The sequence below is a fragment of the Podarcis muralis genome, chromosome 2 (genome assembly GCF_964188315.1).
Source record: "Podarcis muralis chromosome 2, rPodMur119.hap1.1, whole genome shotgun sequence".
In the NCBI taxonomy this organism is placed as follows: domain Eukaryota; kingdom Metazoa; phylum Chordata; class Lepidosauria; order Squamata; family Lacertidae; genus Podarcis; species Podarcis muralis.
In genome coordinates, this window is record NC_135656.1 from 61,986,185 (window position 1) to 62,013,657 (window position 27,473).

The 27,473-nt window shown below is 42.3% G+C and overlaps 1 protein-coding gene across 4 annotated transcripts in view; it reads right to left on the reverse strand.

The window, feature by feature from the left end:
• Positions 1-27,473, reverse strand: part of PDGFRB (platelet derived growth factor receptor beta) — a 76,053-nt gene that overhangs the window by 23,566 nt on the left and 25,014 nt on the right. For 2 of the 4 annotated variants that reach the window (XM_028718274.2, XM_028718271.2), the window contains 9 exons: positions 22,036-22,118; positions 18,068-18,340; positions 16,764-17,030; positions 16,098-16,240; positions 14,726-14,900; positions 12,202-12,394; positions 10,800-10,915; positions 5,573-5,699; positions 5,039-5,244 (listed from right to left, as the gene is read on the reverse strand). In XM_028718274.2, coding sequence (XP_028574107.2) covers positions 5,039-5,244; positions 5,573-5,699; positions 10,800-10,915; positions 12,202-12,394; positions 14,726-14,900; positions 16,098-16,240; positions 16,764-17,030; positions 18,068-18,340; positions 22,036-22,090 — 1,555 coding nt within the window. In that variant the 5' untranslated portion in view covers positions 22,091-22,118. Of the gene's footprint in view, positions 1-5,038; positions 5,245-5,572; positions 5,700-10,799; positions 10,916-12,201; positions 12,395-14,725; positions 14,901-16,097; positions 16,241-16,763; positions 17,031-18,067; positions 18,341-19,992; positions 20,167-22,035; positions 22,119-24,802; positions 24,823-27,473 lie in introns of those variants that run through there. The other 2 variants (XM_077924611.1, XM_077924612.1) reach the window with 2 other exon arrangements.

Sequence of the window (27,473 nt, forward strand, 5' to 3'; positions counted from 1 at the left end):
ACATTTAAGGATAGGGATATGAGAAATTTGGTACTTCAAAAAAATAGAGAAAAAAGATTATCTATTGATGGAAGTTATATAATTATATTCAAAGACATTCCAGTCAGATTATTAAAACGGAGAGACCCTTACAAAAGACAGGCACAGATTCTTAAAAAGAATAATATAGAGTTCAGATGGGAGTTCCCGGAAGGGATATCTTTCACTTATAAAAATAAAAGACACAGACTGACCAGCACGGAAGAAATAGGTAAATTTCAAAGGAAATATAAAGAACTATTGACAGAGGGGGAGGAGGAAATTAAAGGTGCAACGGGGGGAGTGGAAGTAAAAGGACAACAGGCTGGGAGACAGTGGAGAAAAGTTGGAGAAGAATTGGATGAGGAAGAGGAAGAAGAGGAGGAGGAGGATAGGGAGGAAGAAGAGGGAAGACTATAAATCAAATAATTAAAAACTGGAAAGAGATATTTTATTAACAAGAAGCAAAATGACACTAAAACTATGGAGTTGGAATATTAACGGACTGAACGATAAAAAAAAAACGGAATAAGGTGGAACAGTTTCTAAAGAGGAAAAAGTTAGACGTAATCTGCTTGCAGGAGACACACGTGGCAAGGAGGCATAGGAAGATCTTGATAAACAAAAGACTGGGGAATGAATTTATTTCCTCAGATAAGGATAAGAAAAGGGGGGTGATTATGTATATAAAAAGTAATTTAGAAACTCAACAAATGTTTAAAGATGAAGAAGGGAGAATTTTGGGGGTTCAGATAAATTGGCAAGGTGAAAAAATAATAATTGTTGGGATTTACGCCCCCAATGGAAATAAAACTGAGTTCTATGAAAACTTGGAAGAGAGACTGTTGGAATATGCGGACCAAAAGATAATTTTGATGGGGGATATGAACGGGGTAGTTTCATTAGAAATGGATAGATTAAGGGAGGGTGGAGTAAAAGAAGGGAAACTACCTAAAACATTTTTCGAGTTGGTCAAGAGTTGCAATTTAATAGATATCTGGAGGTTAAGAAACCCACTGGGTAAACAATTTACATTTTATTCTGACCCGAACGAGTCGTTATCAAGAATTGATCAAATCTGGGTTTCAGGTGAACTGGTTCCAAGAACTCTCCAGGTGGAAATTGAACCAAAAGTAATTTCAGACCATAATCCGATTAGACTAGAAATTAAAGGTTTTGTAGAAAAAACATTTAGATGGAGATTAAATGATTATCTATTTGATGATCAAAAATTTATACAGGAAGCCCAGAAAAAGCTGAGTGAATACTTTATGGACAACTGCAATAAGGGGACGAGAATAAGTACAGTGTGGGATGCAGGGAAGGCGGTAATGAGAGGGTTTTGTATTCAACAAAACTCAATAAAAAAAAAGAATAGGGAGAAAACTAAGAACGAAATTTTAAAACAAATTATGGAATACGAACAGAAACTAATTAAGAAACCAAACAACTTAAAAATTAGACAGAGTATAAAGGCCCTGCAAACACAATTTGCAATGATAATTAATAAGGAGATAGAATGGCACATTAAAAATCTAAAACAGAAGAGTTTTGAATTTGCAAATAAATCAGGAAAATGGCTTGCGTGGCAAATTAAGAAGAGGAAAGAACAAAGGATGATATATAAAATTAAAGTAAAAGAAGAAGAAATAATTAGCCCAAAAGGTATAAGAAAAGGATTTCTGGACTTTTATAGTCAACTATATAGAAACAAGGAAAAGAATAATCTGAGGAAAATAGAGAGGTATCTGAAGGAGAAAGAGGTACAAAAGATCTCGGTGGAAGCAAGGGGGAGCTTGAATGCTCCGATTGAGAGTGAAGAGATTAAGGTGGTGATAAACGATTTGAAGAATGGGAAAGCGCCGGGCCCAGATGGTTTCACAGCAAGGTATTATAAAGAGTTAAGACAAACGCTGACGCTTCCGTTAAAAGAAGTAATGAATAAGATATTAAAAGAGAAAGAGCTACCAGAGACCTGGAAGGAAGCATTTATAACCTTTATCCCAAAAGAGGAGGCAGACCCAACACAGGTGAAGAATTATAGACCGATTTCTTTACTGAATGTAGACTACAAAATCTTTACAGGGGTAATGGCTAGGAGATTAAAAAAGGTCTTACAGGAAATCATACATGAGGACCAAGCAGGCTTCCTTCCTGGCAGGCAGATGAGAGATAATATGAGAAAAATAATAAATATTCTAGAACTTCTGTCAGCTAGGAATGAGAAGCGAGCAATGCTAATGTTTGTGGATGCCGAAAAGGCATTTGACAACATAATATGGGACTTCATGTTGAAAAATTTGGAATATATGGAGATGGGGAATGACTTCCTCAATGGTATAAAGGCGATATATAAAGATCAAAGAGCAAAGTTGATAATAAATAATGTAATAACGGAGGAGATTAAAATATCAAAAGGCACAAGACAGGGCTGTCCCCTCTCACCTCTGTTGTTTATAATGGTCTTAGAAACTCTTTTGAACTCAATTAGGAATAATGAAAGAATAAAAGGAGTGAGAGTGGGTAGAAATGAATATAAGATCAAAGCCTTTGCCGATGATGTGGTAATAACGGTGGAAGATCCATTGAGTAATGCAGCGGAAGTGCTAAAAGAAATTGAAGCATTTGGCGAGGTGGCGGGTTTGGTTCTAAATAAGAAGAAAACTAAGATTTTAACCAAAAACATGGATCAAAGAATGATGGAGGTGTTACAACAGGATTTAGGAATAGAAATCGTTAAAAAGGTTAAATATTTGGGAGTGTGGCTAACATCAAAGAACATTGATCTGTTCCAGAATAATTATGTCCCGGTATGGAATAGAATTAAAAAAGATTTAGAAGGATGGAGTAGGTTAAAACTATCCTTCTGGGGCAGAATAGCAATGATTAAGATGTGCGTACTACCGCGGATGTTATTCTTATTTCAGATGATCCCAGTATTAAGAGGTGTTAAAAACTTTAAAGAATGGCAAAGAGCGATATCGAGATATATCTGGCAGGGCAAAAAACCGAGGATTAAACATAAGTTGTTAATAGACACAAAAGAAAGAGGGGGATTTGCCCTGCCAGATATGAAAATATACTACGAGGCATCATGTCTCTGTTGGATAAGAGATTGGGTGAAACTCAAAAATACGAAATTACTGGATCTAGAAGGATTTGATTTAGGATTCGGGTGGCACGCTTACTTATGGCAAGAGAAGAAGAAAGGGCATAAATCATTTGAAAATCATATATTTCGAAAATCGTTAATTGAGGTATGGGACAGATATAAGAATATATTGGAAAGGGGTGTACCACATTGGTTATCTCCATTAGAGGCTATAGGAGTAAAGAAAATTAATATGAGAAGTAATTGGATTACTTATGGAGAGTTGGTGATGAAGGAAGGGGAGAATTGGAAAGTAAAGCCATATGAACAGGTAAAAGAACACGTGTATGATTGGTTGCATTACCATCAGATATCGAATATGTTTAAAAAAGAGCTGAAGGAAAACGGATATAATGAAAGAGAGTCGAAGTTTCAAACAGAGGTGGTTAACAACGATTGTAAAATCATATCCAAGATGTATAAAATGTTACTAGAATGGCATACGATGGATGAGGAAGTGAAGGAGGTAATGATCCATTGGGCGAGAGACCTAGGATACAACATAGAATTGGAAGAGTGGTATAAGATATGGAATGAAAATTTGAGGTACACAGCATGTATTACACTGAAAGAAAATACCATGAAAATGGTATATAGATGGTACCTAACGCCGGTTAAACTGGCAAAGATGTATAAGATCTGTAATAAATGCTGGAGATGCAGAGAGAGAGAGGGTACGTTTATGCATATGTGGTGGGAATGCAAAATAGTGAAGGGGTTTTGGGAAAAAATATATAATGAATTAAAAAAAATGTTAAGGTATAGTTTTGTAAAGAGACCAGAGACCTTTTTACTAGGCATAACTAAAAAGGAGATAAACAGAAAGGACTTTAAGCTCTTTCAATACGCTATAACAGCAGCGAGGATGTTGATAGCTCAACGGTGGAAACAAGAACAAATACCGACTTTGGAAGACTGGAGAACAAAATTAACGGAATATTCGGAACTGGACAAACTAACTGGAAAAATTAGATTTCAAAAAGATCATAAGTTTTTGGAGGATTGGGGAAAATTTAGAGAGTATTTGAAAACTGTATGTGAGGAGAATACAACGCTAGTATGTTTCAAAGAGGCTTTGTGAAAAAAAAATGAATATCACAAGAAGATAAATGAGGAATTAATAGATATTGAAGGGTGATAGAGAAATCAAGAAATGTGTAGCTAAGAAAACAATTATGGAAGACTTCAGACGAGTTGAGGGGAGTTCGACAAATTGAATATGTGATTTGAAAATGATGAATGGAAAACCTATGGAAAAAAATTTTTTTTTTTTTTCTTTCCCTTTTTTATTTTTTTTCTTGTCTTTTTTTTTTCCTATATCAATAAAAAATTATATGACAGAAACCCCGGGGTAAGACTGTGAGTAAAAAATGTTGAACTAAATGCACCATTAGCCTGACTCGGTATATCCCTGTGAGGGATTGGGGGGGGGGGGCAGAGAAAACAAACATTTGAAAAAATTGTACACTTCCATCCCCTTTGCCTTTCTCAAACCTTTTATGGTTTGGGGCACACAGAGGATAACTGCAGTCAAAAGGAATGGTGGTGGCAAGCTTTGCAGGCACTGAACCTGTAGGAGAAGCTAGGCTATGCATTTATCACATTCATGCTTCCCTGTTCAGTATTTTCTCACTCACTTAACACCATCTGCTTTTGGAACTATGCCTCTTCATTTTCTCTTACTGTGCCTCTATAACTTGTGCTCCTGTGAGTTAATTTAAACACTGCCATATTATTCTAGGGATATCAGATGGGACATATGGCATAAGTCGAGGACATGACGATGTTCCTACAATCCTACGCTGAAATAAACATTGCTGTGTGCGCATGCACACACACGTATTATACAAGACATGCTGTGAAACTCACTGTCTGGGACCAAGGTGATGTTCTGAGTATCCGTGCCCAAGAGGTTTTGAGTAGCACAACTGAGGAAGACTGGCTCATCTACTCTGTGGAGGTGCAGCTTGCTTGTCACGATGTAAATCCTCATATCATCTCGGTAAGTGGTGTTTGTTTCCAGAACCATCTCTTCAGAGGCATTCACCAGGGTTTTGGTGGCTTCTGCATCACACCTGTTGTTGAAGATAATCAGCCAATGGAAGACAGCCCAGCTTCTTCAGATGTTTGATTCATTCATGCTCCATCTGAACTGCTGCAACCCAGACCTATGCCTGCTTACTTAAAAGTAAGTGTGTACATGATTGTATGCGAGGTCTAGTTGGAGACATTCAGTGCAACATCAAGTATGACCCTGAAAGTACATGATGCAGCCCCCTTGCTGATGCTGCATCTGGTCATTTATTGAGACTCCTATTCCATCATCTTTTAATTCCATCCTATGCTACTGGAAGTCCCAAGCACAAATGTACCAAACAGGCCCTTCAGAAGTGATCTCCTTACCATTTGGCATTATTGCAGGTATACCAGACAACCTCTGGCTGGGGCATTCCTTCTGTGATGCAGGTCACTGTTTGCTCCCCACTGGTCGTGTTGCTGTCCTCTCTCAAATGGGTCACCTTTGCTGGTACTGGTTATATTGGAGGAAAGAGGACAAGAAAACAAGGAGCTGCTTAAAAGGTAGGAAGGAGGTGGTTGGGATAAACAATTCTCAGAAAACAGACCCCCCCACCTCTGCCACCCGAAAGAAATATTTGTATTACAAATTATACTATTATTGATAAATACCCAGAATCAGAAACATAGTAGTCCAATTTGAGTCCCTAATTTTGATGGTGTATATATAAACATTCCATTTCCTGATTTCCCAACCTAATAATCAGGGCATTTACATGTGTGCTGAATTTCAGGGATCAAACTCATTGAAAATCGCCCTAACAATTGTGATGCTCTTGTGAGTCAACTGGTCACAGAGAAATCCTGTGCTTTTGCTGCACTGTAGGTTGATAATGCTGGTGTGTGTGTCAATATATAGTTGGGATCCTGTGCACTTTCAGAGAGAACAAACAGAGCAGCACCCATCACAGGACATTTGTGACCTTCCAGCTGCCCAACCCTTGAATCTAGTCATATACACCAAGCCTTAGGAGCCACCAGATGGAACTGTTGCCTTGTAGGTTTAACACACATTAGATCCCAGGTTCAAAGCCTACATGTGGTCACATGGTAGAACTGGCTGGGAGATCAGAGGCTAGAACAGCAAAGCACAATAGCCAGTCAGAGGAAGTTACCGTATTTTTCGCTCTATAAGACGCACCAGACCATAAGACGCACCTAGTTTTTGGAGGAGGAAAATAAGAAAAAAAATATTCTGAATCTCAGAAGCTAGAACAACAAGAGGGATTGCTGCGCAGCGAAAGCAGCGATCCCTCTTGCTGTTCTGGCTTCTGGGATAGCTGCGCAGCCTGCATTCGCTCCGTAAGACGCACACACATTTCCCCTTACTTTTTAGGAGGGGAAAAGTGAGTCTTATAGAGCAAAAAGTACGGTATTCCATGGACTGACTTGTGGGTGCTTGTCATCCTTCCCACCTCCTTGATCCTATTCACCCACATGTGGTTTTCCATTGTCTGCTGCTTATTGCTCCAGCAGATCTTGTTAGCTATCTGCCCCTTCAGCCTTCATTTCAGGCTAGATCTACACAAGGGGTCAGGAACCTAAGGCCCATGGGCCGGAAGCGGCTTGTGGAGGTCGTTTGACTGGCCCACGAGCTGCCCCCAAACTGAGTTGCCCACTCGTGCGCTGCGCTAAACTGGCGCAGCACGGCGTGGGGACTCGCTTCCGCAGCGCCAAAAATCACATCTGTGCAGATGCAGATGCCGATGCCAAAAATCGCAGGCGCACATGCAATCTGGCCCACAGAGGGATCTCCACAGGACCGATCTGGCCCAGGCAAGATAAACCTTGCTGACCCCTGAATTCTACACACCTACACAAAAAATGCTCTGAAAACAATCTGCAAAAAAAAAAAAGGCCAAAGAAAAAACCGTTGTAAAGCTCACAATTGAAAATATCATTGAGTTGCGATTTCAGCTCTACAGCGCCATCCGGTGCCACAGTGTTATAAAGTATTTATAATGCTGTATTTTGACTAACGTAGCAGAGTCTTCACACAGTCTGATTGTATGGTTCACCAGGGAGATGGTGAGATACCAGGATGCTGTCCTTTTGCTAGAGAACATAAGAGCAGCCTGCTGGATGAGGCCAATGGCTCATATAGTCCAGCATCCTGTTCTCACAGTGGCCAACTAGATGCCCATGGAAACCTGCAAGCAGTCTGCCCTCATGCAATTTCCAGCAACTGGTATTCAGAGGCATGATGCCTCTGACAATGAAGGTAGAACATAGGCATTGTGGCTATGGTTGGTGGCCATCACTGCCTCCTGGGAGAGTTCCATAGTTGAACTATGTGCTGTGTGAAGAAGTACTTTCTTCTGTTTATCCTGAAACTGCCAACATTCGGCTTCATTGCATGTCCATGAGTTCTATTATTAGAAAGGGAGGGGGGAAATTCTCTATCCTCTTTCTCCATGCAATGCATCACTTAATAAACTTGTTCCCTAAACCAAAAAGTCCCAAATACTACAATCTTTTCTCATAGGAGTGCTGCTCAATCCCTTTCATCATTTTGGTTGCCCTTTGCTGAACCGTTTTCGAATCCTATCTACAACATATTTTGTTTTTTGAGGTGAGACAGCCAGAACTGTACACGGTATTCCAAATGCAATCACACCATAGATTTGTATAATGGCATGTATGATATCTGCAGCTTTATTTTCAATTCCTTTCCTAAAGATCCCGAGCAAGGAATTTGCCTTTTTCACAGCTGCCACACACTGGCTTGACATCGTCTATCTGCTATGACTTCTTGCCCTTGGTCAGTCACTGCCCATTTAGATTCCATGGGCGTATTTGTGAAATTAAGATTTTTCGCTCCAACATGAATCACGCTGAATTCCATTTGCCATTTTAACACCTTTTCACTCAGTTTGGAGAGGTCCTTTCGGAGCTCTTCACAATCTTTTTGTTTTAATGACCACAAACCATTTAGTATCATCAGCAAGCCTGGCCACCTAATTGCTCACCCCTATCCCCAGATCATTTATATAACAAGTTAAAAAGCACAGGTCCTAATACTGATCTTTAGGGGACTCAACTTTCTACATCTCTCCATTCAGAAGCTGAATACAATGCATAACCTGAGCTCTGGTGGGATGTGGAAGTGTTTAATGCTTTAGGCTAGGGATGAGGAACTTGTGGCATTCAATATGTTGTTGCTGAACTCCTGCTCCCATCAGCAGTGGCCAGGAATGATAGAAGTTGCAGTCCTCCCAGCAACATCTGGAGGGCCAAAAGTGCTTCATTCCTGCCACAGACCCTCTTCCATTAGGAGCTCCATTGTGAAGGTGGGTACAGGTGTGGGGGGGAGGGAAATCCCTTTCCGCTTTGCGTTATTATCACACAGAAACAGTTGTCAAACAAGCGAATTTTTATTGAACAGTCACAGTGGGAGAATAGGTTCAGAAATTAAGATGGGCACATGGGGTTCCCAACTTTCTTGTTCCAGCAGGGCTCCTAGGCCTTTGAAAGCTGCATGACACACAACAGGGTACCAGGAACATATTTTGCTGTTACTGCATCTGCATCCTAGTGTGTGACTGCACCTGCTGCATGGCTGTCTGTGAAGCAGCTTGCACAGGTACAGGAACACTGTGAAAGCAAATGGTGGTGATCCCATGTGGAAACAATTGCATTCACTCTGGCAGCTGTTGTTGTCTTGCTGCAGGCCTCGATCACAGTCCACATTCTGTTGGACTTGGAACCAGACTTGCATCTGCACCTGTTGGAGGGTTACCTGGAAAGAGAGACACAGGGGCAGTGATGAGTAATGGTCAATATTATGTTGTTCCGGTGCCCAGATGCTCAGCAGGTGGTTGTGAGCAAGTGATGAAAACAAAATGCTTTAACCTTAGTGCTCTTCCATGTCCCGTGCCTCAGACCGCCCCCCCCGCCCCCCGGCCTGGAGACGCCTGACAACTGCATTCAGAGACTCATCTGTCAATGGTCACAGAAACAAAACTCACCTATCCCATGTAGGGGAGCTGTAGTGGAATTCTGGCTGCTGCTACTGTTTACTCCTCTTCACGTGCCAAGTCCTGATCCTGCAAAGAAAAAGAGGTCATGTGTTTTTGGCCAGAAGCAGCTGCCGCAGTGGTTGAAATGAGTGCTTGGTTTTCTCCAGCAGAAATAGCTGTGCTTTCTGCTGCCTTCACGGTGTCTGGTGTAGTTCTTCCTCCCAATTTATGATGTGTGCCCTGTGTGGTATAAATTTGTGCTATCTGCTGAGCAGTGGCAATGGGTGAGGTGGGGTGGAGCCACCCTCCCAACACTGCTTATCTGAGATAGTGGAGAGATAGTGGAGAGATTAGGGCCATGCTGGCACTGGTGGGACTGCTACCAGCATTCCATTACTTCCACCGGGGCATCCATATGGCCCTAACCTCACTGTCATCTTGACTTGTCATAGGCCTGCCCAGATATGCTGCAGTAATGCTGGCATTGCAAGTATGTCTCCGCAGCTCGATCCCACTATATATGTCTCTATACTGCTGCTGGGAAGGGTTGTTTACTAATATGAAGTTTCCAACATTGTGAGGAATTGGGAACATGGAAGGTATGTCATGTCATGTCATGTACAGGATTTGTACTTTGAGGCATGGACTTCCCCTTCCTTGCTTACCTGTGTGGAGAACTTTGTCCTTGCATCTTCTGTCACAGGAGTGAAGCAGAGTTTCCCATGGGGTGTTTGTCTCTGAAGTCCCGAGGCGGAGTTATCTGCAAGGGTTTTTGCTCTCTATTGATCCAGCAAAGCAATTCTTATGGACTTAGCAAGCACACCGTGAAAGAGAGAGCAGAATGAGAGGGCCAAGAGAGAGTGGCCAGGACTTACCTATGAAAACATTCTAGAATACTTGGCCTGCCATGTTAAAAAGCACCTGCCACATGGGCAGGCCCATTCATGTGCAACACTCACACAGTACTGCCATACACAACCGCACTGCTGATTGCAAGCATGCTAAAACTCCACATGTATGGATGCCACATGCGGTGGCGGAGTAAATGCCAGAGCAAACATGATCACAGATGTAACTTTTGCATGAAAAATGTACCCACTCTTTCTGAGTGCTTAATACAGTACAGCAAAGTGGCCAGAGACTTGATGAAACATGAACAGTCTGACAAAGTACATTTTCCTTTCCTAAGCTCTGCAAATAGAAACCTGCATTCAGTTAATCCTCCAGTTTTGCATGTGAGTCTTTGGCAAGGTCTGCAGTGCAGTGGGAGGGAGCCAGGGATGTGAAATATGCACCACTCTGATTTTATTGGTGCGCCTCTGTCATCAATGCTGTTCCCTACAATTGGTTTTTGTTTGTTTACTGTGCTATGGCTTTGTATTTGTACTTCAAAACAATAAAGCATATTTGCAAAAAAGAAAAGAAAAGAGACTCTTTTGTTCAGTGGTACAGAAGTGAGTGCAGTGTCAATCCCTTTGGCAGTGGGACAATGCTAGTTCCCTGCCCTTGACATTTGTGTTGCTTTTGTTTAAATGAACTGGGTTGATAAATAATTTCCTAGTGCAAGATAATTTTTTGCAAAGAAATCTGCTCACCATTAATCTGTAAGGTGAAGGAGAGCTCTTTCAAGTCATCTTCATGGAATGCTCGGACAGTATATAAACCTCCCTCACTCTGTTTCACCCTCACAAGGGTTAGAGTAGTATGGTACCTGGAGGAATTAGAACCTTATGTAAATTAAGATGCTGGAGCAGATGATCAGCTCATGTAGAAGCACGAAACCTGCTACAGTTAAAGTGGCATTTCTGCCAAGTCCCTTCAATCAAACTAAATTTGAAGACTCTTGTAAAATAAATTATTGGAGCAATTCAGAAAATTGCCCATCATGGGCTAAAAGAGACTTTTTTCTTTCTTTCAAGGCAGGGATTTCCCCCCTACTATATACAGAAAAGGAAAGCCACAGTGCTTTCGAAGCACACTGTAGTCATAGTACTTGCTCTGTCATCTTTTCCCCATCCTGGTTTGTTCATGCAGGCTGACAGGGTGTGTGTGACCATGTGGATCCAGGCAATGGTTAATGCATCTTTGTATGAGGGGATGGTCCCTGCCACTTTGAAGGAGGTGGGAGTGTATTCACCCCAGAAAAACAGGATCCCTGGAGTCTGAGGTAGCTGATAACTACTGATTGGTCACTAAGATCCCCTTTTGGGGCAAGGTGCTCATGAGGGAAGTGGTGGTTCAGCTGCAGGAACTTTTGGAGGAAATTGATTATTTGGACCCATTCCAATCTGGGTTCAGGCCAGGTTTCGGGCCAGAAATTCACCTTGGTTGCTCTGATGGATGCCATTTTCTCTGAACAAGATTGCCAGTGTATGAGTGATGGTGGCACCTGCCCAGGAAATGGCACAGTTCATGTACCATCTGAAGCTGGTGATGGGCACTCTTTGCCACAGAGAAGACTTGGGCCTCCATGTGCAAAGGTGCTCCCAAAGCCTCAACAGCATACCTATTCCTTCAGAAGCAGTGCAACCCCTTCTAGAAAAGATGAAATGCCCAGTTCCTGGACCTAGGAACCACTCAGACACAGTGTCTCTGCTTTTAACAGGATTCATTTTGTGAGCCCTCATTCACTGCATCCAGGCAGGCACTGGTTCAGCTTGCACACAGCCTTAATGGAGACTCACAGCTGGGTGCGCCCCAGATGACTACTCCCAACAGCTTCATATAGATGCTAAGTAGCATCAGGGATAAAATAGTGCCTTGTGGCACCCTGCAGCTATGTTGCTAGGGTGTGGCATAGACTCCCAATACCATTCTTTGAGACTAGTCTTGCAGGTAGGAGCAGAACCACAACAGATCAGTGCCTTCAACTCACAGAGATGTTCTTGGAGGATGCAGTGGTGGACAGCATTAACAGCCACTGAAAGATCCAGAAGGAGCAACCAGGGTCACACTCCCTGGCTGATTTTGCTAGCTCATCCGACAGCAGACACTTACTTGGTTTCTGAGGAATTCCTGGTGCTGATGGCAAATTCACTGTTGCTCTCTGAAGTCAGGGGCTGATTATTCTGAAGCCAAACGATGGTTGGGCTTGGATACGCCTCAATCAGCACATGGAAGGTGTGGCTTTTGTGCAGTTCAGCAGACACTGTGTCATTCAGAATAGTGTGGAAGGTCACAAAGCCATGCTCTAGATAAGAAAAAGTGGGAGAGAGAATTCACAGGTAAGCAGAGTGGCTTTGACTTTGCCATCTTTCCAGCTTCCTCTTTCAGATCTATGTGTTCTGCAGTTTGAACAGCTGAACAGAAATCAAAGTGACTGAGTGGGTAGGAAGGAAATGGGATCAAGTTGAGAGATTGGAGGAAAACAGAGTGACCAGCGGGGAGCAAGGGGAGAATGTAGAGTGTCACAAGGGGAAAAGAGAAAGAACAGAGTCTCCAAGGCAGTGCATGTGCACACATGTTGGATCCAGTAAAACGGATGGTTTTAATATTGCACTTCTTTCATGGGTTACCAACATCCCACCATCAAGTCACGGCTCACATCTGTTTCTTAATGGAAACAACAACAAAATCACAGATCTGACACTTTCCAATGCTGCCATGGTGCAAAAACATGAATCTGAGGCATGGATCCTTAGGGATCCTTGTACTTTTTACAATTCCTCCCAAAACCACCATCAAAACATAAGTCACCATTGTGTACACAGGTGTGTTTGTGACTTCTTGGTGGTTTTGTTGTCATTTAGTATAAAAACCATGAATACGTGTGAGGCTCTGTGTTTTGGAACAATGCTTTTGCGCTCCTCAGAAACACCAGATCTGTGGTTTTAACAGTTCACCAGTGCAAGCTTTTGGGGGAACCTACTGAAAATTATACAGTCAAGAGGATCTACCGTATTTTTCGCTCTATAACACGCACCTGACCATAACACGCACATCGTTTTTAGAGGAGGAAAACAAGGGAAAAAACATTTTGAATGAAACAGTGGATGTATCATTTTTGTGCTTCATGCTGCGGCCACAGACATGTGATCTGATGGTGAATTTGGGGTGACCCAATGCAAAGATCCTGAGGATCCATGTGGATCCATGCTTTTTAACCACGTTTTTGCATCATTGCAGCCCCAGGCAACAGTGGGTGCGTGATTTTGGGGGGGCAGGCTCTAGCCATGGACATGCTATGTGCTCTGATGGTGAATTTGGGGTGACCCAATGCAAAGATCCTGAGGATCCATGTGGATCTATGCTTTGTAACCACGTTTTTGCACCATTGCAGCCCCAGGCAACAGTGGGTGTGTGATTTTGGGGGGGCAGGCTGTAGCCATGGACATGCTATGTGATCTGATGGTGAATTTGGGGTGACCCAATGCAAAGATCCTGAGGATCCATGTGGATCCATGCTTTTTAACCACGTTTTTACACCATTGCAGCCCCAGGCAACAGTGGTTGTGTGATTTTTGGGGGGCAGGCTGTAGCCATGGACATGCTATGTGATCTGATGGTGAATTTGGGGTGACCCAATGCAAAGATCCTGAGGATCCATGTGGATCCATGCTTTTTAACCATGTTTTTGCACCATTGCAGCCCCAGGCAACAGTGGGTGCGTGATTTTTGGGGGGCAGGCTGTAGCCATGGACATGCTATGTGATCTGATGGTGAATTTGGGGTGACCCAATGCAAAGATCCTGAGGATCCATGTGGATCTATGCTTTGTAACCACATTTTAAGTGGGGAGGGAAGGAAAAACAAAGAAGGGACATGAGAGGGGTGTGCAGAGAAGCAGCTGGCTAAGAATGCAGGAGAGGGATTTAACGGGAGGGAGGAAAGAAAGGCAAAAGTTTCCCCCCACCCAAGCACCCAAACCAGCCAGCGCTCTCTCTCTCTCTCTCTCTCCCACCTGCATGTTGCCTGCTAGTCCCTAGACGCAGCACCGGAGCACAGAGAGGAATTAGAAGGAGACACTCTGCTTTCCCCTCTGCTTCCCTGGAGGGGAGGGGCTTTCCCTGCTCTTTGTTCCGTTTGAGCAAACACAGCAACGAAACAGAGGAGGGTGGGCAGTAAGACCCTGAGGCAGAATGCAGGAAAGCAGCCACTTCCTCTTTTCAGGTTTCCCTTCTCCGTGACTCGCGATTTGATTTTTGTCTGATTTTTTGGCTCCAGGGACCACACATTCGCTCCATAACACGCACAGACATTTCCCCTTCCTTTTTAGGAGAAAAAATCTGCGTGTTATAGAGGGGGAAATACGATACTTTAATTCTACTGGATATCCAGATCCCATGGAAAAGTGTTCATGTTTTATGCTTTTCTGTCTGTTGATGTATGACCTGGCTGAAGAGGGAAATAAGTGACCAGAGGGAGAGGTGCCCACAGGCCCCACAAAGGTTGGCAACTCTTTTGCAAGATAATAGTTCTGTAAAATAATCAAAGCTCAAAAAGGGGGGGGGTGTCATAGACTCAGTTCAACACCATCTAATTAAATTTCACCAGGCTGATGGAATTTTATATACAAACATACCAATCACTCTGATAAAGATGCTTTGTGTTTCTTTTTGCCCATGATAAGTGTCAGTGGCCTCACAGATATAATCTCCTTCATCCTCCAGCTCTGCATTGTGGATGGTTAAGGTGGTACTAGTATCGCGACTGCCCCTTGTTCCAACATCGGTCCATGGTTTTACCTCCTTGCCTACCTGCAGAAGAATGGTAAAAAGATTACATGATGTAAATAGCGCTTAGCATTACAGGAGTTTTTTCAAGTGTGTCGAAGGGTTTGTTGAACCCACGTAAAGGTAAAGGTAAAGGTAAAGGTAAAGGTACCCCTGCCAGTACGGGCCAGTCTTGACAGACTCTGGGGTTGTGCGCCCATCTCACTTAAGAGGCCAGGGGCCAGCGCTGTCCAGAGACACTTCCGGGTCACGTGGCCAGAGTGACAAAGCTGCTCTGGCGAGCCAGCGCAGCACACGGAAACGCCGTTTACCTTCCCGCCAGTAAGCGGTCCCTATTTATCTACTTGCACCCGGGGATGCTTTCGAACTGCTAGGTTGGCAGGCGCTGGGACCGAACAACGGGAGCGCACCCCGCCGCGGGGATTCGAACCGCCGACCTTTCAATCAGCAAGCCCTAGGCGCTGAGGCTTTTACCCACAGCGCCACCCGCGTCCCTGTTGAACCCACGTAGCCATGCTCAAATGATTGAAGGTAAGAGCATAAGAATGCGAGATAAGCCTGTTGGATCAGGCCAATTGCCCATTTAGTCCAGCATTCTGTTCTTACAGTGGATGACCAGGTGCCTATGCAAAGCCTGAAAGATGGATAATGCCCCTTGCAGTGGAGGTAGAGCATAACAATCATGACTACTAGCTACTGATATATAGGTAAAGGAGCCTCTATAGGAGTCATTCAGGGATGTGCAAATTACTTCTCTGCTGTTCATATGGCACTTGCATTTGGCATCTATTTTCCATCTAACAAATCAACACATCTGATGTTGAAAGCCCCTTAGAAGAAAGCACCATGGCAGTGTGCTAATACATAAGTAATAAGACAGCTTGGTATGCTTTTTCCCATTCTTCTACTCAAGCAACAAATTGCGTTCACTCTTTTATTTATATTTTATTTTTAATAGGAGTATTTACATACTACCATCTCATAAAGTATGCAGTCCCAAAATAATTACTGATTGTGGGAGGGAGTGTCCACATTTGGCTTTGTAGCCCAGTTATTACACTCAAACAGTTGCCTCTCTGCTATAATGACTGCCCACCCTTCTACAGAGAAGACAACATGGCAATTAGTCCATCACTTGTGTTATGTCCAGTCTGGATGAGAAGACAAAACAAACCTCCTCTCCCTCCCAGCCACTCCCCCCCCCCCCAGCCATTTACTTACCTTCTGGCCAGGATAACTCCAAGTATAATTGACCAGATCAATGCCTCTCACTGCACAAGTCACACTGATATTTTCCCCTTGTTTCAAAATAGTTTGCACAGCACTGACAGTGACATTGATGACGGAGGTAGGAGAAGAGGAAACTATAAAAGGGGAAATTTCAAATTAGTATGAAAAGAAGCCAAAATTACAGGAGGACAGATTCACGTGACTGAAAATGCACATGGGATGTGCACCAAGTTCATATTGCTGGCTTCATGGTTGTTGTATGATTATTCCTTTGCACATTGAGTTTAATTTTCTCTCTATGAAGATGTGAGGAATCCTGCTGCCACCTCACAAAATAAATCTCAGCATAGGCTAAATAATAAATATGGCAACACAATGGAGTAATACATCAGGCAACTGTTCCAGGTGCAAAGCACACTGAACACTCTGCGGACATGGCCAATTTTAATTGAGCAGGTCCACTTCCAAAAGGTTGTCTTGCACTTTGGGCAGGAGGGTGGACTGGCTTCATCTGCTACATGTTGTTCAATGGGTGAGACTCAACACCAAAACCCAAAATTAGGCTGCTGTATTTCAGTATAGAAAGACCGTAACTTTTAACTGAAGAGCAACTCCTTTGCCCACATTAGATGAGGAAAGTATTATGAAAAGGTTCACCTTGGATGCTGTACACATAAAATGTTTCAGAGTCAAACTCCTGCTCGTCCAATGTTGCCCTGCAGATGTAGGACGTGTCTTCAAAGTACCCCTTGAAGCCTTGTTGTGCAAAATAAGTGCTGGGGATTGGGTCATCGATCTTCTTTTCATAAAGGGTCACTCTTGTGTTGGGGTCTGTCACACGGCATGGGATAATGTCTTCACCATGGCCTGTGGTGAAAACAAATGTGTCCTCTTGGCTGCTAGGTACAAATGGCAAAGAGGGGTCTATAGGTAGAAGAAGGTGGAGAGAAACCAATTAATTATGCAACGGCACAGATAATATTCATTAGCAATAATAAAAAAAAAGATGAATTCCTGGCATAAGACATTTGTAAACTGAACGATGAGTAATAATAATAATTTATTATTTATACCCCACCCATCTGGCTGGGTTTCCCCAGCCACTCTGGGCGGCTTCCAACCGAATATTAAAATATTATTAATATTAAAAACAATACAGAATAATGATGAATTGGAAGAGACTCAGCATCAGGTTTAGTGTTATTGGAATAGTAAAGGTAAAGGGACCCCTGACCATTAGGTCCAGTTGTGACTGACTCTGGGGTTGTGGCGCTCATCTTGCTTTATTGGCCGAGGGAGCCGGCTTATAGCTTCCGGGTCATGTGGCCAGCATGACTAAGCCGCTTCTGGCGAACCAGAGCAGCACACGGAAACACCGTTTACCTTCCCGCTGGAGCGGTACCTATTTATCTACTTGTACTTTGACATGCTTTCGAACTGCTAGGTTGGCAGGAGCAGGGACCGAGCAACAGGAGCTCGCCCCGTTGCGGGGAATCGAACCGCCGGCCTTCTGATCGGCAAGCCCTAGGCTCTGTGGTTTAACCCACAGCACCACCTGCATCCCTGTTATTGGAATACTACAGTCCTATTTTCTCTCTAGCTTGGACAAAGCAGTGTTTCCCTCTTGTCAGACTGGAGTTGTTGCAAAATAAGATTATATATATATCTAAGTTAAATTATTTCTTTAAGGTGGGCCATCTCTGGAGATAGTAGGGTTTTGTGGAAACTGGACATGGTAAACTAAAGAGGAATGGGGCTAGAAGCACACTGCCCACAAGAGTTTGGGTTGTTTGTTTCTTGCATATGCCACAAAGTTAAAACCTTTGGGCATTCACAGGCCCAAACCACACCACAGATCACCTTTCTTCAACATCCTCCTATATATTCTAGTCTTCCAGATCTCCATGCATGCACACCAACCCAGAGACTTAAAAGGAGCAAAGCACTGCAATCACCAATACCTGGTACAAAAATGTAGATGGCTTTTTCCTCTGCGGATTGTTTGTAGAGACAGGAATATTCACCCGTATCATAGCCGGTCACATTCCTGAGTGTAAGGATGCTAATAAAAGTGTTGTCTCTTCTCTCCAGCCCAGTGTCTAATACGGGTTTGCTGTCCTTTTTCCAATAAATCTCGTTCTGCCCTGAGCATATCACAGAAAAATCACTGTAGAGACTGAGGATGACTTCTTGGTCATTGGGAGAAATATCCAGGGAGCTGGTTTGTGGCAATCCTTGAAGAAAAACAAATCATAAGAGAAACACTAAAGTCCCACAGTTCAGAAGCTGAGGTGGTGGTGTTAGTCACTTGTTACCCAAAGGTCTCCAAGCAACTTACAATATATGGCAGTAGAATGTGCAGTGGTGAATTCAGAAAGCGAGATCAGAAATGGAAGCAGCATATTAATCATTAATAATGCATTCATTGTTTTAACTCTTGAATTGCATGCAAAGCTCAACCGCAATCCTGATTGCTTTAGTGGTTCTAACACACTGGTCAATCACAGATGTTTCATAAAAATTCATAGGCATATATGAGATAATTGGCCTCTTTCTCCACCTACTATTTCTCAACCAAAAGTGAGAGCCTGGTGTTGGTCCTTAATTGCTTTGTTATGGCAAAACCAAACATTATAAAGAAAACACAGATTTGCTCAATGATGATTATATGGTGTGAATAGATAATTAAGGTTGCAATCCTCTACGCACTTACCAAGAGACAGGTACCATTACATTAAATAAGATTTACTTCTGAGTAGACGTGAATAGGATTGCACTGTCAGACATCAGCACAGGGCCATAGGCAGGCATAGGCAAACTCAGCCCTCCAGATGTTTTGGGACTACAACTCCCATCATCCCTGACCACTGGTCCTGTTAGCTAGGGATGATGGGAGTTGTAGTCCAAAAACAGCTGGAGGGCCAAGTTTGCCTATGCCTGGCCATAGGAAAGCCACAGGATAATGCATATATTTTCTTCTCCTAGAACGTTTAATATTCTGGCTTTTTAATACTAAGTTGAAGAAGGGGAGACTCATAGGAACAAACTGCATTTCATTGCTTTTTTCCTATCATGTATTTAAAAGGTGAAGTGTCTTCCATGACACTTATTTCCATTATGTGATTTCATTTGCAGGTTGTGTTGGATAGATCTAGTCATGTTCCAAATGTGAGAGGAAAATCGCAACAAACCTAAAAGTAAAATTGCCAGGAAATCTTTCGGAAATGTCAAGGTAGACAATGTCTTCCTGAATTGCTTCCTATGAGCCCATCACAGCTGCCAGCTTCCTAGCTTTTGCAGAGAGGTTTCCCAATGTTACTAGAGAGTGGAAACAGCCATATAAGAAGGATATGCTATACTCCACTTAACTGTCCTCCTTCTCATTGTGTAATTGTGCTCCCACAGTTATTATATTGGTCATGGAAGTACAACAGTCACAAATCATTTCCCATTGCATAGGACAATGAAAGGAGAGTGCAAAATGCTTCTGTTTAGAAATGCACACTGCAGCTTGTCTTAGAAAGACAGAAAGAGTCTTGCAGATTTATCACCAGGCTATCTCTCCATGTAGTACTGCCAATTCCAGGATTTCAAAACTCATCAATCTGAGCTTCCAAAATATGGATTACTTTATTTATTTATGGTGCTTTTCGGCACCCTGCCTTTCCATTAAGAGGTGGCTTACAAATGTTAAAAACAATGAAATAATACACAACAAAAATGGAAAAATATAGGAAAGGGACCCAAAATATTTGAAAGACTTTTGTTTTTGTTGTTGTCTTAAAACAAATGAACAGCCACCCTGATCTGCTTTTTAAACATATTTTGCCCACATCTAAATAATAATAAAAAAATGTTCCCCACAAATACAGCAACAGTGACTTACTATGCTCAGGACATTTAGAAAATAACATGAATAAAAGGTGTAATTGTAGCAGGGGGAAAACAGGATGTTGAGGGACAGCAGTGGAGACTGTGAAGCAGTAAGTTTTGAGCGTGGGCATCTAGGAAGCAGTTCTGGCCTTGCTCTTGGAGCGTAAAGAAAGTGAAGGTGCTCATGTTGTTTCATTTGGTGCCAAGGCACAAAATCTTTATTTTGAAGGTCCCTTGCCTGAAGGATGTCAGATAGACAGCTTCTTCAGCTGCCAGAAAACCTCTGCCAGAAATCTTCCATTTGTGTAGAAAGAAGGAGAAAAACACTTTAAGAGACCTGCACAATTTGCAAATAGGGATGAACAGGTCACTTTATTTCTAGTCTGTATTGGTTTGCATGTGCTCCATTTCTCCATTTAATCTCCAATTTAAAAATAATTCAAAATTCATATTTTTGAATGTATTTTCTAATAAATATACATTTTGAACCCCCCCTCAAAACACACATTTCTAAATCTATTTCTCCATCTTTATATGCATTAGGGTATTTTTTTTTAAGCCAAGAAAGGTGCAAAGACTGAGGGATAACTGTACTTCAAACTGCATAATAATCCAGGAGATGTGGATCAGATCAGTTCATACTGAAATTCACAAATAATTAATTCCTTAAACATTGCTATTTATAAGCGACCAAGGTGAACTCAGTCCATCCAACAGCAACGGCAACTTCAAGCGAAGCATTTCACTGAGTGGATGTGCCAGTCTGCTAATGTTTGCACATAAAGCTGCATTTTAATAATAATAATAATAATAATAATAATAATAATTATTATTATTATTATTATTATTTATTTATACCCTGCCCATCTGGCTGTGTTTCAGGACACAGCAACATGATGAAAAGCTGACAACCCTACTATGCACACACAAACATTTCTTTCATCCCACTGTCACTTCTGATGAAATTTTGCAATTTTTTGAAACAATACCACACAACATCTGAAAAAAGCAGGAAGAGTGTACAGCAAACCACCAGAAGCATCCCTTTTTAAAAGCGACTTAAACTTTCTGAAAAAACCCCCACAATCCTTTAATTTGGTTTAGCTTCAGAGAAGCATGTGGGTACTTCTGCTTAAACACAGGGTAGTTTCAACTTCCCTTTTCTGATAGCAACCCTTATATGCCCCTTAAAATCTCCCTAAAGGTTTTGGACCCTCTGTGGCAGCAGCTCATTCCACCCCATTTTGTTTATGTATTGTGATATATGCGGTTCTTATCTGATTGTTTGCAATTGTATATTGAATCATTTTTAATTGTTTCACTTACAAGGCAGTGAAATTACTTTAAAGAGGGGTAGCATATAAATGTTTTAAATAAATAATAAACAATAAAATAAATGATATTTATTTCCTTTTTACATTTATTGATGATCTATTAATAACACCCTATAGGGAGAAAAGAGAGCATTTAAACATTAAACTAGCACATGCTCGAGAAAGCCTCCAACCTTCAAGACAGAGTTTGAGAACCTGAAGTCCTCCAGATGTTGTTGGATTCCAATTCCCAGCCTGCATGGCCAATTGCCAGAGATTAAAGGGGTTGAAGTCCAGCAACTTCTAGAGGGCCACAGGCTCACCATTCTTGTTTTAGAGGCTACCACTGATAAGCAAAATTAGCCTCTCCCTTGCCTATACAGAAGCACATTGCACATACTTGGGTTCATCCAAGCCTCTGTCTTCAACCTAAATCTAGTTCCTCATAGCTGCTTTAAATGGAATTGTGGGCTGCGTATTTATTCCTGTTTTGCGAGTTGTACAGGCCTGCCCTACAAGAACAGGAAAATGAGCATGTCGCAGCCTATGAAGGGGAAAAAGTCTTTCTTTTAAATGCTACTGTGCCTGCACACTAACACTGCATGCACATGGCTAAGACAGGGGGACATGTCTCAACAGGAGAATTGTCATATCTGCACCTCCTTTTCTCTTCATCTATCCTGTGCACCGTGGGCATTCCTTGAGCAGTTCACACAGACACACTTAGTCATGTGTTTGCTTACCTGTGAGAAAGAACAGCAAGAAGAGGAGCATCTTCAAAAACAGAAGTCGCATCATGGGAGCTTCTTTCGTAGCAAGCAATGCCCTGTTAAAAAAAGCAAATTCTTGTGAGTAGAAAGCTGGAGAATACCCAAGTTCCTTTGGAGAAAACATGAGATTACAAATGTGACTAGCAATTCCACAGGAGACATCTTCTCCCTGTAGACTTAATTACTAACATCCTCTTTCTCAGCCCCAGACAGGGACCACCAGCGTAGGTGGAGAGAGGAAATCAGAAAGGGAAATCCAAGGTAATCAAAAGTTCAATATGGGTTTTGGCTGCCAACCTTTTGACAATGAACATTGAAGCGAGCCTCATACAGAAGGCAAGTCCACAAAGTGCAAATCCTTGGACTGGTCATACACTGGATCAATGTTGGTGAACAGCCAGCCTATGCTATCTTCCTCCACACTATAAGTTGGTTGTGTATTGAGTGCATGCTGATTGCTGAAGATCCAAACAGAGTCTGCAGGGATTGCTCATAATTCCTCAGCTTTAATTTTGGAACAGCGTTAGCATAGGATCATAACCACAGCATTCCAGATTAATGAGCTATGAAGCATCTTTGTGACGACTCATGGTACTTCCTGCGTCATCTAAGGGCCAATTTATTTTACTAGCTGGATATAGTAGGTGTACAGAGTGTGTATGTTTGAAACCACTACAACTCATCTGACTTTTATACATGTCTTCTGAGCAACAACACTTCTCCAGTACATGTGAGGATTACTACTAATCATAACACTTGGGGTTTATACAGTGATCTATTTATTTTTTTGCAAAGTTAGCAAATTATAGAACTGTGGAGTAAATTCCTTTTATTCCCACTTTACAGATGAGACAGTGAGCCTGAAGATGGAGGCCACACCCTTTATTTAGAAACTGGCTGTAGTACTTTTTACTATGTTCTTATGGATATTCAGTATGCCACTCAGGGTACTTTTAGTAAAATAGCGAATGACTATGAGCAGGACAATGCATCCTGTATTGCCGCTCAATGCAAAATAGGAAGTGCCAACCTGCCTTGCCCTGCCCTACCGCACCACCCACTAGGCCACCTTCACCGAAGAAGTGGTGCTGTTTTCCAGCAAGATTTCACTGAAATCTTGTGAGATGTTGTGCACTCCACAATATCTTGTCAGGTTTTGGTGAGATCACCACTTTTGCCTCATGGGTGTGCTGTGCCTGGTTATGTGATTGATCTCTAACACTCACAGTTTCTTTAAAATCCTTTCTTTTAAAAAATCTAAAATATATGGGGTTGCATATGGATTTGCTGTTGCCTATATATGATATGGTGTGTGACTGATTCTATTAAAAAAAACAACCCAACTTTCCTAAGCGCAGTGGCCAATTAGAAATTCATTGTCTTCTTATGACTCTTTGAAAGTTGTCATGACTCTTCAAGGAACAAGGCCAGGGATTCAGAGGAAATATCATTGCCATATGTTCCCACTGCACCAGAAGGTTTAGCAAAAGCAGAGTCTGAGTTGCCAGCACCTCCCTAGTCTGTTGAGTTCACATTGCCTCAGTGAAACCATCATTTCCCCTGGTTGCTGAATTGGGCCAGACCCCTTTAAATGAAGAGGCTTTGAGCGCTGGAAGGGGAGATCACCGCCCGCTCTATTTAGGGCTCGCTTTGTGTTTGCCTGCCATTGAAGCATTTTGAATTTGCTTGCATGACCTTTCAGCCTGAGCTTTGCATGGAGCTATCCAGGGTGCTACTTGCTTTGCTTGAACTTTGCCTTGCTGGAACTTGACCCTTACCATATTTGGCATTGCCTTACTAGAACTGGAAACTGGCTTTGCCTTGCTGGAATCTGAATCACTCACCCAGCTCCCAACCCACCACCAATACTTGGGATGGAATCCTATCTGGCTGAGACCACTGAAAGAATAAATAAATTCCAAGAGATGGTGTAATTTGTATGCCCCTTCCTGTGATATGTTTTCCTTAGCAAAATGAAATATGTGCCTTGCCAGCATGCAGAGATCAGTACACTACAGATTTCAGCTTATACAATCTGTTTATCATATTTCTTGTGTTAAGTATGTACTGAATATTTTTGCAAGGTTTTTTTTATAAAGACTTTGTTTGAAGAAGACCAATTCGGCCGTAATTCTATCATTCCACAGTTCTAGTGACTATAGGGACACATGTTGGCCTGCAAAGAAGATTCCTCCCTCCCTCATGAGCTTTCTTTGCCACCACCATCAGCAGCAAGAGGGCTGGGCTGGGGTCTTTGTACATCACATGTCCATAGTGACTCCAGTGACCTTTGCTCATAATAGCTCTATGAACTCTGATCGGTTGATACCACATGCCCAGAGATGGCAGCAGCAGTGGCAGCTGAAACACCAGTTTAACTGGAGAAAGGGCTCTCAAAAACATGACTCTTAAAAACATCTCCTTACCCCTACCCCCCTGGTGGACCTTCCTTGATACAACACATGATACAAGACTCATTTTATTATTGCGAAGTGCTTTGTGAACCATTATGACGGATATGCATTATAGGCAAGTGTTGTAAAACAATAAATGGATAATTCCAGAAAAGTTAGGCTGCCATTCTATGTATACATACTTGGGTATAAGTTACACTAAACCCAATGTGCATGCATAGGATTAGAGTATTACTATTTCTGAACAGAAGTGAGAACTTCTCCATACCCCACAAGGACTAACCTTCATATCACAATGGTAGCTTGATAACTGTATACAGTCATACCTCGGGTTAAAGTAGCTTCAGGTTGAGCATTTTCGGGTTGCGTTCTGCAACGACTCGGAAGTAATGGAACGGGTTACTTCCGCATTTCGCCACTCGCGCATGTGCAGATGCTCAAAATGATGTCACATGCATGTACAGAAGCAGCAAATTGCGACCCATGCACACGTAGACGCATCAGGAAGTGATGCTCAGGAAGTGAATGGGGCTCCGGAACAGATCCCGTTCGCATCCAGAGGTACCACTGTAAATGTAATGGGGTGGGAATCTCATTTATAAGGAAATGCCTATTCATTCAATTTTACTATGCACAGCTGCTCCCTTTATTCCCATAGGATTCAAAGGGAGGATATTATTATTATTATTATTATTATTATTATTATTATTATTATTATTATTATTTCTACCCCACCCTTCCCAGCCAAGACCGGGCTCAGGGTGGCTAACACCAAATATATAATACATTAAAAACACAAAATCAAATGATTGGTTAAAATACAGTTCAAAATCACATTTAAAATCAGAATAAAATTAAGTGGGAACCCACGAATCACAGCCGTAGGGGTAAGGAATATTAAATGTTCACCAGGCCCACCCACCCGTGCTGGTCTCATATGGGCCAATAGAAAGAGCCAACTTTCTGCCTGAAGAAGTAACTCTCTGCCTGAAGAGAGCATGCCCATATCATATATCTAAATAACATTTGTGGATCTGATTTTATCAGCAAAGGGGGAGCATGGTTGAGGTGTTCTCCTCCCTAGTGGCTTATTCCCCCAGTTTTCTTCCCTGAGTGCTTAGCTCAGCAACCTGGGATGGGGACTATGTGAAGGAACCAGCACCCTTCACTCGCACACCTGCTTGCTGTATCAAAATTGGATTTGTCTCTCTGTTATGCGATTTGCACAACTCACCTGGAGAATATTGCAGCCGTGATCATTAGCTCCCTTCTCTTTCCTGGTTTTAGCCTACATAAACGGTCTTAAATGGTTTAAGCCCCATATACCGTTAAGACTAGGTCCTCCCATATATCCCATTCCAATCTGTAAGATCCGCCAAGAACATCTTCTTTCTGATACTGTTCTCACACAGCAATGAGGCATTCTCTGTGGCCATTCCCTAGATATGGAACAGTCTCACCCTGTAGGTGTAATAAAATCCAAGCAGAGTCCTATCAGTCTGGGCTGGCTTTCAGAGTGAAGGTGGCAGAAGGTGCACATAGGGTAGCTTTTAATAATGACATCTCACTCTTTAAAAATACATATTTTTATTATCCTCTTGAGCTTTCAGGTTGAAGAAGGCTAGAAAAACAAAGAAGCAAATAAATGTTCTTTTCCCAAGAAGTAGTCCCTTTCCAGACAACTGTTTCAAGGGAATGTGCAGACATCACTCAGCTGCACAGGAAATCCAAATGTTTTCCCTCCAGATAGTACATCAGTTGTGGGGAAATTTCATTTTGCAAGCCCTCAAACCACAAGTTAATGGTGCTGGGAAATGCAACCCCCTCCTGATTTCCCCCACCCACCCGCTCTGCTAGTGTTCCTATTTTGATTGATTGTGCCTTGAAAGGACCTCACTTGGATGTCATGAGCAGCTGATGGATGGTGCCCATGGCGTCATTGGTGACCAAAGGCATACTCCTGCTCACTGCTGCTCATGGCACCTTTTGGAAAGCTATTTGCCCAGGTTAAAATTGTTTTTCTAAGAAGCTGAGCTTTCTCTGCCCTACCAGACTATCAGGTTCATATAACCTTTACATTTAAAAAACATAATAATCATGGTGAACACCAGCACCTTTCCTCACTGCACTTTCATCCCCTGCCCTCTAGTTTCTTCCTATTTTGTTCCTCTTTGGCTCTGCATTCCTCCTCTTCAGTAATCACCTCTGAAGCATGCATGTACTCTGGTTTCATTTTTGGTTTTCAGTGGGGTAGAATAGCAAACAGGCACAGTACAGAGCTATTTCTCACTGCAGCAAGGAGTTAATACTGAGACTAAGAAACTGCATTACTAATGCAAATCAAGCCAGCACTATGTTACCATACTAACATAAGTATTTATTTATTTTACTTTAAAAACATTTTTATGGTCCACAGGATGTGGCTCTCAAGTAGACTTAATCAGCTTTCTCCCTGGAAATTAAACACTGATCCTTGCCATTATGGCTCAGTCACCAAACTTTATCCTCGTGAGAAAAGTGACGAGTCGCTGTCTCCAGTACACAGATAAAAGGCTGAGAAACAGGAAATACCCTAAAGTCTAAACTATTTAACATGTCGTACTTTTGAACAGCCTAGACCCCCCGATGCAGGACCATAAAAGTGAATGCCACAAATAAATCTGTTTGGGTGCAATCATATACTGAAGATTCACCAGGTAGGAAGGCTATGGGATTTGGTAGGCTGCACTATGGCTGCTGAATGTCAGATTCTGCACTGCCACCATGTCAGAAATCCCATTTTATAATATCTAGATAGTAATACCAACCCAACTACAGGCCAAACTTTATGTTAAGCATACTGTTTGGTGATGAATGTTTCCACATTTTTAAGTTAAATTGTAGCCATTGGTGGTGGGGATCAGGATCTAGACCCTGGGGTCAGCAAACGTTTTCAGCAGGGGGCCGGTCCACTGTCCCTCAGACCTTGTGGGGGGCTGGACTATATTGGGGGGGGGG